We start from the raw sequence: 18,110 nt of genomic DNA, 5'->3' as shown, positions 1-18,110 counted from the left end.
CCCTTTGTTCCAAACTCAGTTCCCAGTCCAGTTTGTGGAAAAATACAGGTACCAAAATGGAGTTTAGTGTCATGTGATCTGGTCACATGCCCTAGCATGGCCTGCTGAGTCATAGTAGCCATGATTCATAGGCTGTCTGAAACAGTCACAGGAAGGCTAAGCTGTTCCACAGTCCATTGTCTTTGTTGATGAGCCATCAACACTGTCTGGCTTCTTTGTTGTACCTGAAAGGGTCATTGTGAGTGTTATCCAGAGTAAGCACATTTGAAAGACAGATACATAGTTAATATCCATAACATCAGATATGAACGTGATACATGCACAGACATAGGACAATCATATTCAGCAAATCATAACTTTTCCTATGACACTGAACATGATGCATCCTGCACAGAATGCATCATAATTATGTCCTAATCATTTTATACTCATACCACTATGCTGAATATGGGGTGTAGTGTCAGATAGAGCCTAATTTCAAGGCACAGAAGTTGGGAATGGAACTTCCCCTCTTTGTGGAACAGTAAATAACCCTCTAGCCAGGTCTGGGAAAACTTCCCAGACTCCCAGTGCTGAAACCTGAACCTACTGACACTTCATTAGTTACCACCACCCCCAATCTTTGTGGCAACTGCAAACTTTATCAGTGATGATTTTATATTCTCTTCCATGGCCAAGAACCAATCCTTGTGGGAACCCCCTAGAAAGAAATCTACTCAAGCATGGTTCCCCATTTACAATAATAGTCTTTAATCTATTTAATGTATGCTGTGTTTATTTTGTATCTTTCTAGTTTTCTAGTCAAAATGTTGTGCTGAACCAAGTCATATGCCTTACAGAGGTGTTGGTATATTACATCAATACTATTAGTTGCAACCAAACTTTTTATCTCATCCAGTAAGGATATCCAGTTAGTTTGACTGGCTCTGTTGTCTCTGAACCTTTGTTAATTGGTACTAATTATATTACCCTCCTTTAATTCTTGATTAATTAAATCCATATTCGCTGCTCCATTATCTTGCCCAGTATCGGACTAACAATTTTGTAATTAGCTGGGTCATCTCTTTAACACTTTTTAAATATTGGCAGAGCATTAGCTTTATTCCAGTCTTCTAGAATTTCCCCAGTGTTCCAAGTCCTAATTAAAATCAACATTAACAGTCCTCCACACTCCTCCACCGGGTCTTTCAAAACTCTTGGATACAAGTTATCTGGACCTGCTTATTTAAACGTCTAACTGTAATAGCTGCTGTTTAACATCTTCATGAGTTATTGTTGGGATGGAAAGACTGTCGTCGTCAACATCTTATATGATTACATCATCTGTTTTTCTCCAAATCCAGGAGTGAAATATTTATTGAACACTTTTACCTCTTCTGCATTACTTTTGATAATTCTGCCATTTCGATCTAGTAATTTACCACTACCATTGTTAGGGATTAATTTTGTATAACTTAATATACTTTTTAAAAACTTCCTTCTTATTTTCATTAATTGGTCATTGATTTCTGATAGCTTCCCTTACCAATTTTCTACAATTCTGATTTTCCAACTTCTATTCTTTACTATTGACTTCCCCTTTCTTCCATATATTTTATTTGGAGAGTGTTGGGATTCCTACCAGGGAGCCACCAGCAGGGTCCAGAGACAGCCCCATCTCCTATATCAAGCTCTGGCTAGTAGATATGTGATAAATGTCATGACCCTGCCTCCATCTGTCAGCTGGGAGAGACAAAGCAGCCTCCTGGCTGCTCTAAGCAAGGTGGGGTGGGGCTCTGTTAACATGTGCCTCCCGGAGCTTCCATTTACCGGTGCTGCTGTTCTGTGAATTATGGGGCTGTGAGTGGGGCAGCAGGTACTGAGTGTTGGACTCTTTCAGGAGCTGGTGACCTTCGAGGAGGTGGCTGTGTATTTCACCAAGGAACAGGGGGTTCTGCTGGACCCCACTCAGAGAGCCCTCTACAGGGATGTCATGCAGGAGAACTATGAGACGGTGGTCTTGCTGGGTAAGGAGTCCTGTCCCCTGGGTTATTAGAAACTGTGGGGTCTCTAAGGAACCTGAGTAGTTATAACTTTATTTGTCATATAAGTTTTGACAAGTTTCCTTGCCTTCCTTTTTTTCCTTATCTCCCACCCACTAGTATCATTTTTGGACATGTGCCTTTTTGGTGCCGTCAGTCATTTTAAAATTGTATTTAATGTATCCTTATTGGCTACATTAATAACTGTAGCTTTCATTCCTTTTCCTCATTTTAAGAAGAAAATAGGCTGCCTGTAGAATTCTAAATTGAGTAAATAGGTGTATGACTGATGCATGGCTTGTGTGACAGTCAGATGAGCTCTTCTTTTGATAGGAGAGCGTGTAATGTTGCCATTGAGGACCCCGTAGGGGAAGGGAGAACAGAGCCATGGGAGGGGAGGAGAAAGGGGGAGTAGATAATTCTGGGGTGCCATGACATAGGATGAGTGTGTGCAGGATTAGAGCTAAGAAGCAGCAGGGAGGGAGGAGGTTGTGCGAGACGAGGAGGGAACACAAGAAGCTCCCAAGGATCCGGAAGGAGAGTAAATGGGAAATAAGGGAGGGCAGTGTGGAGGAAGGGCACCCAGGAATTGGGCTGCGTCGGTCAGTGGGAAGGAGGAGAATTTTGGGGATCTACTGCTGTGGGGGATGCCAGACCTTTAACCCCGAATCCCTAGCCAAGCCTTGTTGCTTTAGAGCCTGCAGTCCAGTTTTATTTCTGTTGTTTCAGTTCTTACATTTTCCCCCAAATATTATTATTTTAACTCTTGACCTCCCTTTCTCACTCATTACCCCCTTCCCATCTCTATGCACAGCGACCCTGGCCACTAATCCTGAGATGGGAGGGATAGCTCAGTGGTTTCAGCATTGGCCTGCTAAACCCAGGGTTGTGAGCTCAATCCTTGAGGGAGCCACTTAGGGATCTGGGGCAAAATCAGTACTTGGTCCTGCTAGTGAAGGCAAGGGGCTGGACTCAATGACCCTTCGGGGTCCCTTCCAGTTCTAGGAGATAGGTATATCTCCGTTTAAAAAAAAAAAAAAAGTCCTTGCTGCATTCCTCCCTCCCATAGCAGGGCCACTACCCAGGCACAAATGGGCACTTTGTTGATGATGTCACAGGGTGGTAGTGTAGCCTGTACAATTTTTACATCTGTAAGATTAAATATTGGAGCACAACTTGCCCTTGTATATGGCTACTCAAAGTTAATTGAGACGATGGAATTTGGTGAAACACAGAAATTTGATTTAATACAGACAGTTATAATTAAAATCATAGGCAAGGATCAATACACATAATGATTAGACTAAGATAAGTATAGTAAAGAGGGTTTTGCACTGTGCATACTTACAAGTTATGGACACCATTGGAAACAAAGATCAAGGGGCAAGGGAGACCATCAGAAGGGAGGGCCTGCTTCAGTTTACTTAGGGAACTGACAAAATGTAAAAAATGGTCACTAGGAGAGGTATTTTATCCGCTTCCTTATGGTAATAGGATGGCTATATACCATATCTGCTCCTTTACTCTGATTAAAATAATATCAATAATTGCCCCAACCCATATGTGGCCTTTGGGAAGTCCATAATTAAGCATCAAGCCTTAATACTCATTATTTACATCACTTATTTATTAATAATTCCAATATATGAATGTGTCCAACTGCTGAGATACTGCATAGCAATCTAATTGCTGAAGCCCACCCCAAACTTCCTGTTTTCAGAATCCTGTGGCATGTTGCACCTGTTTGTGGTTCCTCATTAGTCTCTCAAAATGAGGGTGCAAAATATCTGACCTGGGATTCTCTCCTTAGACCTATTCAGGTAAATCCCAGACTTCAGCATAATTTCTCTCCACCTAATATAAGGCCCTTAACTGTACCAAGCTTAATAACCCATTTATTTATGTTCACCTCCTTGCCCCTCCATGCATGTTCCAAGCTAATAAGCAATACTCTGACCATGACATTTTACCTCTAGCGAGTATAAAATTGCCCACAAGACGTGTGACTAGGTTATAGATCATAAAATCAGGTCAGGGTCAACTCAAGTGAGAGTTTGGAGAGAGTCTTCCCGCCCCCTGCATCCGCAGAGGCCACAATCTGTCTTCCCTCCAGGCTCCTTGGATCCTTGAGCCTGTCCTTCCTGAGGTTGCGTGGCCCAGTTCTTGTTTTTTACCTTCTCCTTTTCCGGAAGAATTAGAGGCTGTTGTTCCTGAATGTTAGTGTTTAATTAGTGCAGCCGTCTCCACACACTGCAGGAGTTTAATTCTCCCTCCCATTACACCTGAGTCACTAGATTTCCTAATTCCCCAAAATGTGCTTTTGCGATGTCACAGTGCTGGGGTAGCGAAGCCTTTGACCTGCCTCCATGGTCTGCTCAAGGAATGCCCTCTCAGGTATCAGGCCTCTAGCCAGCCTCTCTCTATGGGTGGGGACCCACATGCCTCTCCTTTTTGACCAGGGTGTAAGGATTGCAGCTTGTCCTCCACTGTGTTCACTGGACTAATGTCCAATTCCTGTGCTTTGCTTTCTCTCTAAGGGCTGTGAGCAGTGTGTGTGTGATAGAGGCAGGAATTTTGGTGATACTTGTATGATGCCAATACACACCTCAGTTTCCCTCTGTGATTGGTATTGCTATGATTATAAAGAGCAGGAGACATGAGGTGTCCTGGGGAGGAGTCAGGTGTCTCCAGGCAGAAATCTGGGGGGACAGGGGGCATGAGCCTGTGTGCTCTGCCCACACATGACCTCTGCTTGCACCCTTGGGATGAGTCGGGTGTATCTGGGCAGAAATCTGGGGGGTTGTGACCCTGCATCCCCACCCACCCTCTGTTCAGCAATTCCAGATATGAAGGGTGATTCCAGAAATGAAGAGTAATTTCAGGAAAAAATGCAGTAATAGTGGCAATTTCTGAAAACAGTGGCCCTAGTCATAACATTAAATACCTGTATGCCTGTGTTCATCAGATCTGTCACTCTGCCTTCACATAGTTCACTCTGCTGGTGGGTTCTACCCCTTTCCCCATTCTATGTCTGTCTTGTCTATTTAGATTGTAAATTCTTCAGGGCATGAGCCATCTACTATTCTCTGTTTGTACTTTGCCTAGCACAATGGGGACCCAGTGTTAGTTGGTCCTTAGGCACTAAGGTAATGAATATGATTTATAATAATAATAACTATCCTGCCACTTTGAGCCAAGGAAGATGGCCTTGGGATGTTACTGCTTAACAATGAGCTGGGGGTTAAAACCATGGAATATTCTTTGTGACAAGTATCCCACAAATTCCACTGACCTCCTTGTTTTCTTTGCTTTGAGCAGGGTTTCCAATTTCCAAACCTGATATGATCTTGCAACTGGAACGAGGGGAAGAGCCATGGGTTCCAGACCTCCACGACTCTCAGAAAAAAGTGCTCCCGGGAGCTGCCTTCACAGGTGAGGAATTGGTTAAACTAAGTAAAAAACTGTCCGTGAATAGAGGGAACATTTGGGAGGCCCTACAAAGACCTTGTGAGCTCTCCAACTTCAGGATTGTTCCCTGTAGATGTGGAATCATTAGGCAGATGTCAGTCAGGGTAGGTGGGAAGCCATGAGTGACAACTGGCAACAGGTCCCTCCCAATCTTGCTTACCTCTGAGAATTCTGGTGAGATGCAGACCCGGAACTGATCCCTTCCTCTTTCTCCTCTGGGGAAAGGTTTGGGGATAATCAGCTCCTGATAGGGTTGATCTCTCCCACACATCTTGGTTTGTTCATCCCTTTTTCCTTTCCTCATTCTGAGATTTCCTTTCTCTCTGGCGCAGGGAGTGACCTATATCTGGATTCTCTCTGTATCCCATCAGATGTTGGGATGGTGTGTGAGAACAAGGCGAAACCCCATCAGGAAGATGCGGAGCAAGTAGAATACCATGGGATGTTATTAGGAAGATCCAAAGGGAATGATTCTGGGAGTTATGCACTCCCAGAAAAAGCAAAAGCCTGTGAGAATCGACATAGGCCAGAGGAAAACTTCAGTAGCCACTCAGACCTTATAACATGCGAGAGAATCAACTTGAAAAAGACACGCTACACATGCCATGAGTGTGGGAAAAGCTTCATTGGTAGTTCAGCTCTCATCTTACATCAGCGAATCCATGCAGGAGAGAAGCCCTACGCATGCTCTGAGTGCGGGAAAAGCTTCAATCAGAGCTCTGCCCTGATTGCACATCAGATTATTCATACGGATGAGAAACCTTATGGATGCTCTGAGTGTGGAAAACGCTTCAATTGGAGCTCACACCTTATCAGTCATAGGAGAATCCACACGGGTGAGAAACCTTATGCATGCTCTCAGTGTGAGAAACGCTTCAGTGCTAGTTCAGCCCTCATCTCACATCAGCGAATCCACACGGGAGAGACGCCCTACACATGCTCTGAGTGCGGGAAAAGCTTCAATCAGCGCTCTGCCCTGGTCAGCCATCAGAGAATCCACACAGGAGAGACGCCCTACACATGCTCTGAGTGCGGGAAAAGCTTCAAACAGAGCTCTACCCTGAGCAGACATCAGAGGATCCACACAGGAGAGAGACCCTACACATGCTCTGAGTGCGGGAAAAACTTCAGTTACCGCTCAGTTCTTATTAGACATCAGAAAATCCACATGGGAGAGAACTGTAAGATGTGCCTTGACTAGGGATGGCCAAATATATATTTTTTTTTAAAATCACATTTACTAATTCCCACATAGTGATTTTTGCACCATCTTCACCGTGGCACCTCAGCTCCACCAGATCAGTTGCCTGCTTCTGCCTTTTGCAGCTTGCCCTCCTTTGGGGTCAGTCCTGTGATCTTTTCTATCAACTCCTTTCCTTTTGAGTCATAGGAGCGTGTGTCCCTCCTGCCAGGAATGTTCATCAGCTCCAGGTGGGAGAGAGGTTTGATCCCAACAAACTACACTGAGGCAAAAACTACCTGTTCCTTCCATCCACTAGGACTGTACATGGTGTTGGCTGCTCAAGTTAGTGATCTTGGTGTAAAAAGACAATTATAGTTGTAGAGCAGATGCAGCCCAGGTGCAGTGGTTGGCATTAGCTTTCCCCTTGACCTGACCTAAACTCCATCACTTCCTAGTCTAAATAACCCTGAGCAGTTATACTGTTCCCCCATTTCAAAGCAATTGTTAGTCATCAAGTTCTCCCTTTGGGAACAAATTGTTTCATTCCCAGTTGCTCTGATGTTGCTTCAAGTTGTGCTGCAGAGCAGATATTTTTACTTCCATTTTCCTCAACTAAAATATATTGAACTATAACAAAGAGCAGGAACAGGGCAGGGATAGGGAAAAATGTCATTTTACCATCTGTAACAACAGAAGAAGATGGGGTAAGTCAGAGGGATTCCCTTATTCCCCATCACCATCCCAATCCCCCTGTTGTTCAGTTGGTTAGGTCAGTATTTTTTCTAAAGGGCTGGGAAGAGGATTCCCTAGTAAATGATTTGTAACTAAGCAAAATACCCATGCATTTGCCTTCTAAAGCAGTTGTGGCCCAGGTCCTGCAGGAGGTCGCTCCTGAAGATATCTCCTTCCTCATTAGCTGCATGTTGCCTATTATTTGGGAAATGCAATCCCTATCTGGGTAGAGATGGGAAAAGTGGAAGTGACATTTCAGTTCAGCTCACCCCTGGGAGATGCTGCAAATGTGTAGAAAATGGAATCTGTGTTGAATGTGATATAGCTGCAGAAAGATACCTATTTTTAAGAGAGACCTGACATTTGGTGTCTTACAGGGATTATAAAACGCACCTGAATTTAGTCCCTAATTTAAATCTGTGGTACCAGATTAAAGAAATAAAAGGGGGAGTTATACCTCACTATCGCTACTGATCTGTTGTGCGGTTGGTGAAGTATTCTACGTCAGAGAAGTGTAAAATTACTCCAAGTAAGGTCAAAGATTTGACACGAACTCGGGTAGAAATTGCAGGTAGTGGTGGTTGATTTTCACCCCTGAGATGGAAGCTATGGTGACCTGTGGCCCAGGTAACCTATTTTTCGAACCCTGCTCCCTAGTTAAGTGGCATTGGTCACACACCTAAAGGACGCCATGGTTAAAATGGGAACAACTGTCTTTCAGCATTTGGATCCAAAGTTTCATGAAGCACAGAGAGAGAAAGCTGATTCCTTCAGAGCCCTTCCATGCCTATGGGTCCCAATCTGGCTGTCTTGTTGGACAAGAAGCACTTCCATGCTGGGCAAAGAATGGTAGCCAATGAGGGAATGTATCAGATTCTAAACTCAAACTGCAGGATACTTGAATGCTGAGTCCAGAGTCTGTGGTTTAGTCCAGGCCTGCACAACTTGTAAAGTGGCGAGGGCAATATTACTCCAAAGAAAACAGCTGAGGGCTGAAAACCCCCAGCCCCAACGAACCCCCCTCTGCGCTGCTGAAACACCCCCCGAGCGCCACCCAGCCCCCCCGAAACACAGCCCCCCCCAGCACTGCCTACTCTGCGAAAACAACCCCCCCAGCGCTGCCCAGTCCCCCTGAAACAAGCCCCCCAGTGCCATCCCGTCAAAACAGCGGTATTCAACCTTGGTAATATGTTATAGTGAGCCCCTAAGGTAGTATAATTAAGGTAAAAGAAAACTGTCTTTTTTTGCTAGAAGTAGAATAAGATCTTCCCCCCACTTTGTAATCAGTTGCCCTCTTGAATGAATGAGGTGTGACTGAGGAAGGTGTGGAAGGCAGCACCTCTAGACAGCTGCAACCCTTGGAGAGGGGCTGGGAGCCAGACCTGATCAGTAGAACAGATCAGCCACTGACTCACCACTTGCCTCCTCAGCCCCCCACCCCCCGCTTACCTCCTCAACCCCCCTCCACCGCCGCCGGCTCACCAGCCCTGCCCCCACTGCCTGCCCGCTCGCCTCCTCAGTCCCCCACGGCTCGCCTGCCTGCCTGCTCGTCTCCTCAGCTCTCCTCCCCCACCACCAGCTCACCTGACCCCCTGCCAATGCCCACCCGCTTGCCGCCTCAGACCCCCACTCCCCTGGCTCATCTGCCTCCCCACTCACCTCAGCTCCCCCATCCCCGGCTCGCATACTTACCCCCTGCCACTGCCCTTCTGCTCTCCTCCTCAGCCTTCCACCCCGCTGGCCAGTGATGAGCTGCCAAAATCTTAACAACCGGTTCCCTACTCATCCCACACGGGAGTCATGGCCCACCCCCGGGACTCCTGCCCCGTCCAACCCCCGGGACTCCTGCCCCGTCCAACCCCCTTCCCTGTCCCCTGACTGCCTCCGTCACCCCATCCAACCCCTCCTGTCATTCCTGATGGCCCTCCTGGGACCCTTGCCCCATCCAACCACCCCTTCTCCCTGTCCTCTGACCGCCCCTGGAACCCCTGCCCCTGACGGTTCGTGTGGGAAGCCTGGGGGGGCTGAGAAGCTCAGCCCCAGGGAGGATGAGAGGAGGTAGGTGAGCTGGGGTGGGGAGCAGTTCCCCTGTGCACCCCCCGGGTTACCTGCTGCAGTGCAGGTTGCCCCTTCTCTCCCCAGCTCACCTTGTCTCCGTCTCCACCTCGCTGGGCCTGAGCGCGAAGCCGCCACATCGCTTCTCTTCCCTCCAAGGCTTCCTGCGCGAACAGCTGATTTGCGGGAAGAGGGGAGGGGAGGGGATGCAAGGTGGGGCATTCAAGGGAGGAGGCGGAGTGGAGGTGAGCTGGGGCCAGCCGTCAGCTCACCTGCCCCCCCATCACTGCCCACCCGCTCACCTCAGCCCCCCTCCCTCACCTGCTATTGTGTCATACAGGAGACCTGTGATATGCAGGGGGTCAGATTAGATGCTCTAATGGTCTCTTCTGGCCGTAAAGTTGACTAATTTCTGAAAAACTGAGTGTAGCATTGGGAGCAGCATCTGATGTTTTGCTGCCTAGAATGAACGCTCCTTGAGTGGGGTGATCCACAGGGAGTAGCTCAAACCTCCAAAGTGCCTGGCCAGGGGCAGGACATTAGCACAGCAAGGGAGGGGTGTGGCAGTGACATCACAAAGGCCTTTTGCAGGACCTCAGACTATTGGTCAAAGGTGGTGGGGAGGTGGTGACCTCACAGAGAGATGCTGACATCAGCCAGGCAGGACAGGGGCGAGGGACCAGGGAAACCTCAGAGACCCCTGTGGCTTTGCTTCAGCAAGTCTCCTTCTCCAGGTCTCTCTTTGAGGACTGAGAGAGTATTCTGGTTCACCTACGTGAGCTCCAGGAGGAACCTCTTTCGAGTTTTCTCCTTCCGTTTTAGCGATTTTACTAGAAAACCGATGTCCCTGTTTAGAAGATAAGAGCCTCCTTCAGGTTTGAAACCTGTTCAATCTGATCCATCTGGTGAGAGTTGAATTCTAGGCATGGAAAACACGAGCTTAAGGAGGCAGAATTTTATTGCACACCTCGGATTTTGTCCCTCAGAATCACTGGGGACATTAGGGTTTGTCCTTTTTGTTTCACCTTTTCCTCCATCTCTCCCTTCCTCCTTTCTCTTCATCTCTTGCTTCTTTTGTCCTTTCTCCTGTTCCCCTCCCAACACCAGGAGAGAGGGAGGGAGAGAGAGGTGTGTGTGTGTGTGTGTGTGTTTTGCAGGGGAATGCTCTGCAGCTCCCACTGTGGGAGGTCCACCCAAAGAAGTGGAACTGAAATAGTGCTCGGGCAGTGATCCCCACTGGTGAACTGGGCCATCCTTTGGGCTCTCTGGTGAGAACAGTAGTTTCCCCAGGAATTGAAATTAGAGGGGGTGTTTGAATTTAGAGCGGGGGTGTCAGGACCAATGAGATATATAAAAGAGATATGAATAAAGTAAATGTTTTGTTAGGATTATGCAAATTTAGCATAAGGATAATGCAAGTTACACATAACAAGCCTAGATTTCTAAAAAATATACAATTTTTAAAAAATGTATTTAATTTAAATTGACTTTTGAAAAGTAAGCCATCATGGGATAAGAAGGAAGTCTTCTCATGGATCAGTAACTGGTTAAAATATGGGAAACAAAGGGTAGGAATAAATTATCAGTTTTCAGAATGGAGAGAGATAAATAGTGGTATCCCTGAGGGGTCGGTACTGGGACCATTACTGTTCAACATACTCATAAATGATCTGGAAAAATGGGTAAACAGTGAGGGTGACAAAATTTTCAGATGATACAAAACTATTCAAGATAGTTAAGTCCCAGGCAGACTGAGAAGAGTTACAAAGGGATCTCACAAAACTGGGTGACTGGGCAACAAAATGGCAGATGAAATTCAATGTTGATAAGTGCAGAGTAATGCACATTAGAAAACAATCTCAACTATACATACAAAATGAAAGTCTGAATTAGCTGTTACCACTCAAGAAAGAGATCTTGGAGTCATTGTGGATAGTTCTCTCAATGTGCAGTGGCAGTCAAAAAAGCGAACAGAATGTTGGGAATCATTAAGAAAGGGATAGATAATAAGACAGAAAATAGCATATTGCCTCTATATAAATCCATGGTACGTGCACACCTTGAATACTGCGTGCAGATCTGGTCACTCCATCCCAAAAGAGAGACATTGGAAATGGAAAAGGTACAGAGATGGGCAACTAAAATGATTAGGGGTATGAAACAGGAGGAGAAATTAAAATGACTGGGAATTTTCAGCTTAGAAAAGAGATGACTAAGGGGAGATACAGTAGAGGTCAATCAGCACAGGCTAAGTACAGTTCTACTGACCTTTACTCATGCAATAAGAACAACATTTCATTTCCCACCCCCCCACATTCAAATGATTTGTAACCCAACCCCAGCCAAAATATTATCACTTGGGCAACACAGCTCTGTTTGCTGGATACCTAGGTAGATTAGGTGTTGAATGTAAATACAATCTGGTCCTGAAGCCTTTCCCCCAGCTCATCACTAGCTGTCAGGGAGAGCTCATTTAGACTTTTCTTACAAATCATCATTTGAAATTATTAGGTTTGCCAACATCACCGAAATAAATGCACTGACGTCTTAAAAAACAGCTGTATAAGGAAGCTAGTCTATGTTCATACTTTTGAAATCTATTATACTTTTTCAGATATATGTATTTTATCACACACTGTATATGTTTTTAAAGTGTGTATTAATGTTTCAATTTCAATTCAGATTTCCAAACAATCACTAAATTGGCATGTTTCAGAGTAGCAGCAGTGTTGGTCTGTATCTGCAAAAAGAACAGGCATACTTGTGGCACCTTAGAGACTAACACATTTATTTGAGCATAAGCTTTTATGGGCTACAGCCCACTTCATCGGATGCATAGAATACAATATAGTGAGGAGATATATGTACATACAGAGAACATGAAAAGGTGGGAGTTGTCCTACCAACTCTAAGAGGCTAATTAATTAAGATGCGCTATTCTCAGCAGGAGGAAAAAAAACAACTTTTGTAGTGATAATCAAGATAGATAGTTTGACAAGAAGCTGTGAGAATACTTAACATGGGAAATAGATTCAATGTGTGTAATGGCTCAGCCATTCCCAGTCTCTCTTTAAGCCTGAATTGATAATATCTAGTTTACATATTAATTCAAGTTCAGCTGTTTCTCGTTGGAGTCTGTTTTTGAAGCTTTTCTGTTGCAAAATTGCCACCGTTAAATCTGTTACTGAATGGCCAGAGAGATTGAAGTGTTCTCCTACTGGTGTTTGAATGTTATAATTCTTGATGTCTGATTTGCATCCCATTTATTCTTTTGCATAGAGACTGTCTGGTTTGGCCAATGTACAAGGCAGAGGGGCATTGCTGGCACATGATGGCATATATCACATTGATAGATGTGCAGGTGAATGAGCCCCTGATGGCATGGCTGATGTGATTAGGTCCTTTTATGGTGTCACTTGAATAGATATGTGGATAGAGTTGGTATCGGGCTTTGTTGCAAGGATAGGTTCCTGGGTTAGTGTTTTTGTTCTGTGGTGTGTGGTTGCTGGTGAGTATTTGCTTCAGGTTTGGGGGGCTGTCTGTAAGCAAGGACAGGCCTATTTCCCAAGATTTAGGAGAGTGAGGGATCATCTTTCAGGATAGGTTGTAGATCTTTGAGGATGCGCTGGAGAGGTTTTATTTGGGGGCTGAAGGTAACGGCTAGTGGCATTCTGTTATTTTCTATGTCGTGCCTGTCTTGTAGTAGGTGACTTCTGGGCACTCTTCTGGCTCCGTCAATCTGTTTTTTCACTTCAGCAGGTGAGTATTGTAGTTTTAAGAATGCTTGATAGAGATCTTATAGGTGTTTGTCTCTGTCTGAGGGATTGGAGAAAATATGGTTGTATCTTAGAGCTTGGCTGAAGACAATGGATCGTGTGGTGTGTCCTGGATGGAAGCTGGAGGCATCTAGGTAAGTATAGAGGTCAGTAGGTTTCCGGTATAGGGTGGTGTTTATGTGACCATTGCTTATTAGCACAGTCGTGTCCAGGAAATGTGTGGATTGGTCTAGGCTGAGGTTGATGGTGGGATGGAAATTGTTGAAATCATGGTGGAATTCCTGAAGGGCTTCTTTTTCACGGGTCCAGATGATGAAGATGTCATCAATGTAGCGCAAGTAGAGTAGGGGCATTAGGAGATGAGAGCTAAAGAGGCGTTCTAAGTCAGCCATAAAAGTACTGGCATACTATGGGGCCATGCGGGTACCCATAGCAGTGCCACTGACTTGAAGGTATATATTGTCCACAAATGTGAAGTAGTTGTGGGTGAGGACAAAGTCACAAACTTCAGCCACCAGGTTTGGCATGTAACTAGTTCACAAAACTGCAAAGGGGGGGGTGGTGTTGGGGAAATTCAGGGGGGGGTGTAGGGAAATCACTGGTTGGATGGACCTTTGGTCTGACCCAGTATGGCCATTCTTATGTTCTTATGAAGAGAGGGGCAGAGCACTGTGACAGAGTTTCTGTAGTGTAGTGGAGTGGTTATCACGTTTGCTTAACATGCACAAGGTCCCTGGTTCGAAACCAGGCAGAAACGTGATGGCTTAATTTTCCCAGCTCCTACTAGCCTGTCCCTGCTGTTGTAGGAGCAGCAGTGATTTCCATGCTATATATAACCTGTATGCTCAAAAGGTCTGTTATACTTCCCTCCCTCCCACTTTTGTCTCTGAATGCCTGTGAAGTGACTTTCCCCCTTCCCCTCCCTCCTGGAATGCTTGTGGGATGAATGGGCAGGTTGAAGAACAGAAGAGCTTCCAGGTAGACAAGGTGTCTGGGACTCTAATTAGGCAGCGATCACACACCCAGAGCATGGACACTGCCCAAGGTGGAGTGTGACCCACCAGATGCAGCCAAGTCATCTCTAGTCGCAGGCCATGAGGAGCAGGTCCTTGAAAGGGGAAGGGGCTCTGTGCTCAGAAGAGCACTCACAAGCTTGTACCTCCAGTGAATGCCCTTCGCCCGGACCACCTGTCCAGTGGTTCACTGTGTTGCATTTCATTGTGCCTCAGGAAGACTTACCTTCATCACACCATCCATCGCGGTGCTGTGGGACAGCAGAATCCTGACATCTCCAGTGCTGTGCCTGTCCTGGGAGCGTGAATATGCGAGTGTGAGTGTGACCTTCCCCCCCTGCTTCTTTTGAGCTTAGCTGTCAGTATAATAAATGTGCTGCTTTCTGCTGAACTCTGGTGGGTCATTAGTCCTCCCTATGCTTACTAGCTGGCCCAATTTCAGGTAACACCTGTGATAACCCCAACCCCTGCATGGCAGCAGTTGGTGAAATGAGCTGAGAAAAAGCCTTGGCATCAGCAGGGGAAAGCTAGAGGATCTTGGCCAGTCACCTTTTGGAGCCTTGTGGCTTGGCCTCCTCTGCCCTGGGAGTTTGGCCTGTGGAGGCCGGCTCTTCCTGCTGTCCTCCTTTTCGTGACTTACCAAAGGAGGAAGTGATGCAGGAATGGGGCAAAAGAAAAAAGTTGAGCTGAGGAAGGCAGGGCAGAAGCTAAGCACCTCAGTGCGGCTAAGTGAGGTTAGTAGAGCGTCACCATTCGTTCTGCAAAGCCTGTGGGGGGTGCGGTTGGCTGCTGGGAGGAAGAATCCTGTGCCTGCCTCTTGGCTTCCCAGGGATGGCTACTTGCAGCCCAGGAGAAGAAGGATGGTTCTGGGTGAAAGGACGCAAAGCTATGGGAGGAAATTTGGGTGCGGGGTGCAGACTCTGTGCTGGAAGAGGGGGTTGGGGTGCAGGAGGGGTGGCGTTTACCCTGGGCAGTGCAGCTCCCAAAGTGACCGGTACACACAAACCTGTGGCAGCAGCTCCTAGGTGGGCAGGGCCAGGGGGTCTCCGTGTGCTGCTGCCTGCAGGTGCTGCCTCCAGAGCTCCCATTGGCTGCAGTTCCTGGCCAATGGGATCTGCCGAGTTGGTACTCGGGACAGGGGCAGCTGAGACACGCCAGCCACTTCTGGGAGTGGCATGGAGGGACGGAGGCAGAGTGGGCAGGGAACCACCTTAGTGCTGCTGGCACATCTCTGCACACCCATTGGGGGAGGGGAGCAGAGGGCCTCCATGTGCTGCTTGGGGTAGAGGCAGAGCACAGAGCTGCCTCCCCTCCCAGGTCTATTACAGCAGTGGGTGGGTGGGGTCTTTTGGCCTGCAAGGTGCAGCAGGTAGGACTAGATGATCACACTGGTCCCTTTTGACCTTAAAGGCTCTGAGTCTAAAAGGGAGAGGGAAGTAAAGGAATTTTTTTTTAAATATAAACCAAACATTGTAATACCAGGATGACTCCAACAGCTCACTGTATAGTCCTGCCCCTTTCTTTCTCCACTGTGTGTTTAATGACCTGCTGGGATTTGGGACCTTGATTCTCTCATTCCATTGATAAACTGATTCAATGTGACTGAAATTAAACCAATTCCCAGCAGAGAAAACATCACATCACTACATTGGCTGGGACTCAAACCCAGGTCAACTGCTTGGAAGGCAGCTATGCTCACCGCTATACCACCAATGCATCTGGCAAAGGTCCCTCTCCTATGTTGCCACTTATGCTTGTCAAATGACACTCTGTGCCCAGCCCCCCCCTCTTCCTCCCCCTCTTCCTCCCCCGCACTAAGGAGCTGACGGGAGAGGCTGGAGGCAGCCTGTCAGCTGGGAGCAGAGACAGGTTCCCAGAGTGACTGACAGATGGGGACATGGGCTCAACATCCCAGCCTGGGGTAGCTCCAACCCCATCTCTGCCCTCAGAGAAGGGAAATGAAAATGACCCTAATGGCAAATTTTACCCCAGAAGGAAGGAGACGGCTCCTTTTAAAGCACATTTTCGGTTGGTTGCTACTACATACACATGGTTTTGTTGCTGATGATGCCGATCCTTGGGCTCTGCCCAGAGAAGGAACCATTCAGGCTGTCACTCAAGTGAAGAAGGGAGATGATTTTTTTGACAGGGACGGCTGCCTCGTCTTAAGGGTGTTTGTCGGTCACCTTCTAATCTAGTGGGTGCTTGGTACATGCAGGCAGCCCCCGCTCTTGGGTCTCGCCTGAGGAAATAAAGTTTCTACACAAAATCTCAAAGCTTTTCACTGAAAGGAGGGAAAAGAAATGGCCACAATATGGAGAAAGGACATAAGGAATGTAACACAACCCCATTCTTAGGGGTAATCCATTATTTTTTGTCAAGGGCCAAAATTATTGGTCAAGGTCTAGTCAAGGTCCAGACTCCAGAGAAAATAATAATAATAAAAAATAATGATAAGTAAATAAAAAGATTTTCAGGTCCATTCAAAAGCGATTTGGCCACTGTCTGCCTATTGATTACCCTGTATTGACTCTGAGAGGTGATTTATCTCCACTCTCTTGGATTTGAAGAGCTGGTTAGTTTTCCCCTTGGTATCCCACCAGGCTGAACAAGCCACGTTATTGATGGTGACGCTAAGATTGAAGGATTATATCGTATTATAAAAAACTGTAAATAAAGATGTGGTCTGAACGTGAGCGTTCTGTAATGAGAGGCTGGTTCCCCCAGTTCAGTTCCGAATGCTCTGCTAGAAATGCCCCCTGGGACCCTGGCCCTCCCCAGCAGGAGTGAAAGGAGAAACCCCCAGCTGTGCACGTAGCTCCAGGCTGATTCATCAGGGGTGGGGGGAATTGACTTCTTTGCTGCTGAGCAGGGAGCCAGGGCAGTTCTCTGGGAATGAAGGTGCCCAGCCTGACCCAGCTGCTTCATTGCCCCCTGGGGTGCTGCAGGCTTAGACTGTCCCTGAGGCCAGGCAGCTGCTCAGGGAGCTTTCCTGGTGGCACTGGCAAGGCAGGAATATCCCACTCTGAGGGCCTGAGTTTAGTCATCAGGAAAGGCAGCAGCTTTGCTCCCTCCTTGTAGACAGAGCTCCAAGGCTGTGGTTCTCATCCAAGGGGGCAGCGAGGAGGCTTCAGGGGGTGGCTCGCCAAAATAAACCAAATAAGCCAAAGCGACTTAACTTCATGGAGGGCCCTGCACAACTGCTCTGCTGGCTACCCCCTAACGACAGCCCAGGCTTTTAACCTACTGGACATGCCGAAGAACAGATGTTGTGGCACAGGTGGGCTGTAGAGTTTTTATACCATGTTGGATGGGGCCACAGAAAGAAAAAGGTTGGGAACCCCTGCTCCAGGGAATCCCAGAGAATAAAGACTCAATCCGACTCAGTGCTGCCAACTCCAATGATTTTGCCTTGAGTCTCATGAGAGCTATTGTTTTCCTTAAAGTCCCAGCTCCTGGAGTCAAGAGGAGACGTGATGATTTCAGCCTTTGCTCTTAAGGAAACAGAACCGTTCTAGTCCTTGTGGCTGTGAAGAAAGCTTCAAAATGTCACCCTAGTGCACCCTAAAGGCTCATCAAACAGAAGGCAAATAAAAAGATCCCCAAATCTATTAATTTTACATAATCTCATGATTTTAAAGCCAATCTCATGATTTTTGGTGAGCCTGACTCTGGGTTTTTGAACGTTTGGGGTCAGCCGTTCTGCAGACTGAGAGCTGGGCACCCTCCTTCACACCCAGCACACCCAGACTGTTCTAAAGCAATAACTCTCTCTTCTCCTTTCTGCCGCTTTAAGGCAGCTGGGAATGCCCATTCCTAGATGTGCTTTTCCACAGACATTGAATTCCCCTCAGGGCTGAGT

General features: G+C 46.8%; 1 protein-coding gene and 1 non-coding gene across 2 annotated transcripts in view; one reads left to right on the top strand and one right to left on the bottom strand.

Annotated features, from left to right (window-relative positions):
• The first annotated feature begins 1,952 nt into the window (after nt 1–1,952).
• The window catches only part of LOC120370495 (zinc finger protein 383-like), a 29,445-nt gene continuing 13,287 nt past the window's right edge, over nt 1,953–18,110 (top strand). The window contains exons 1-3 of the mRNA XM_039485343.1: nt 1,953–2,006; nt 5,340–5,453; nt 5,822–6,497. Of these exons, the coding sequence (XP_039341277.1) occupies nt 1,973–2,006; nt 5,340–5,453; nt 5,822–6,497 (824 nt within the window). The 5' untranslated portion in view covers nt 1,953–1,972. The remainder of the gene's footprint in view (nt 2,007–5,339; nt 5,454–5,821; nt 6,498–18,110) is intronic.
• Nucleotides 15,893–15,964, bottom strand: TRNAG-UCC. Its single transcript has one exon. It is a non-coding gene; the product is annotated as a tRNA-Gly (tRNA).

The sequence above is a fragment of the Mauremys reevesii genome, linkage group 1, assembly GCF_016161935.1.
Source record: "Mauremys reevesii isolate NIE-2019 linkage group 1, ASM1616193v1, whole genome shotgun sequence".
In the NCBI taxonomy this organism is placed as follows: domain Eukaryota; kingdom Metazoa; phylum Chordata; order Testudines; family Geoemydidae; genus Mauremys; species Mauremys reevesii.
Note: the sequence above shows the minus strand (reverse complement) of the source record. Positions and strands in the feature narration are given on the sequence as shown.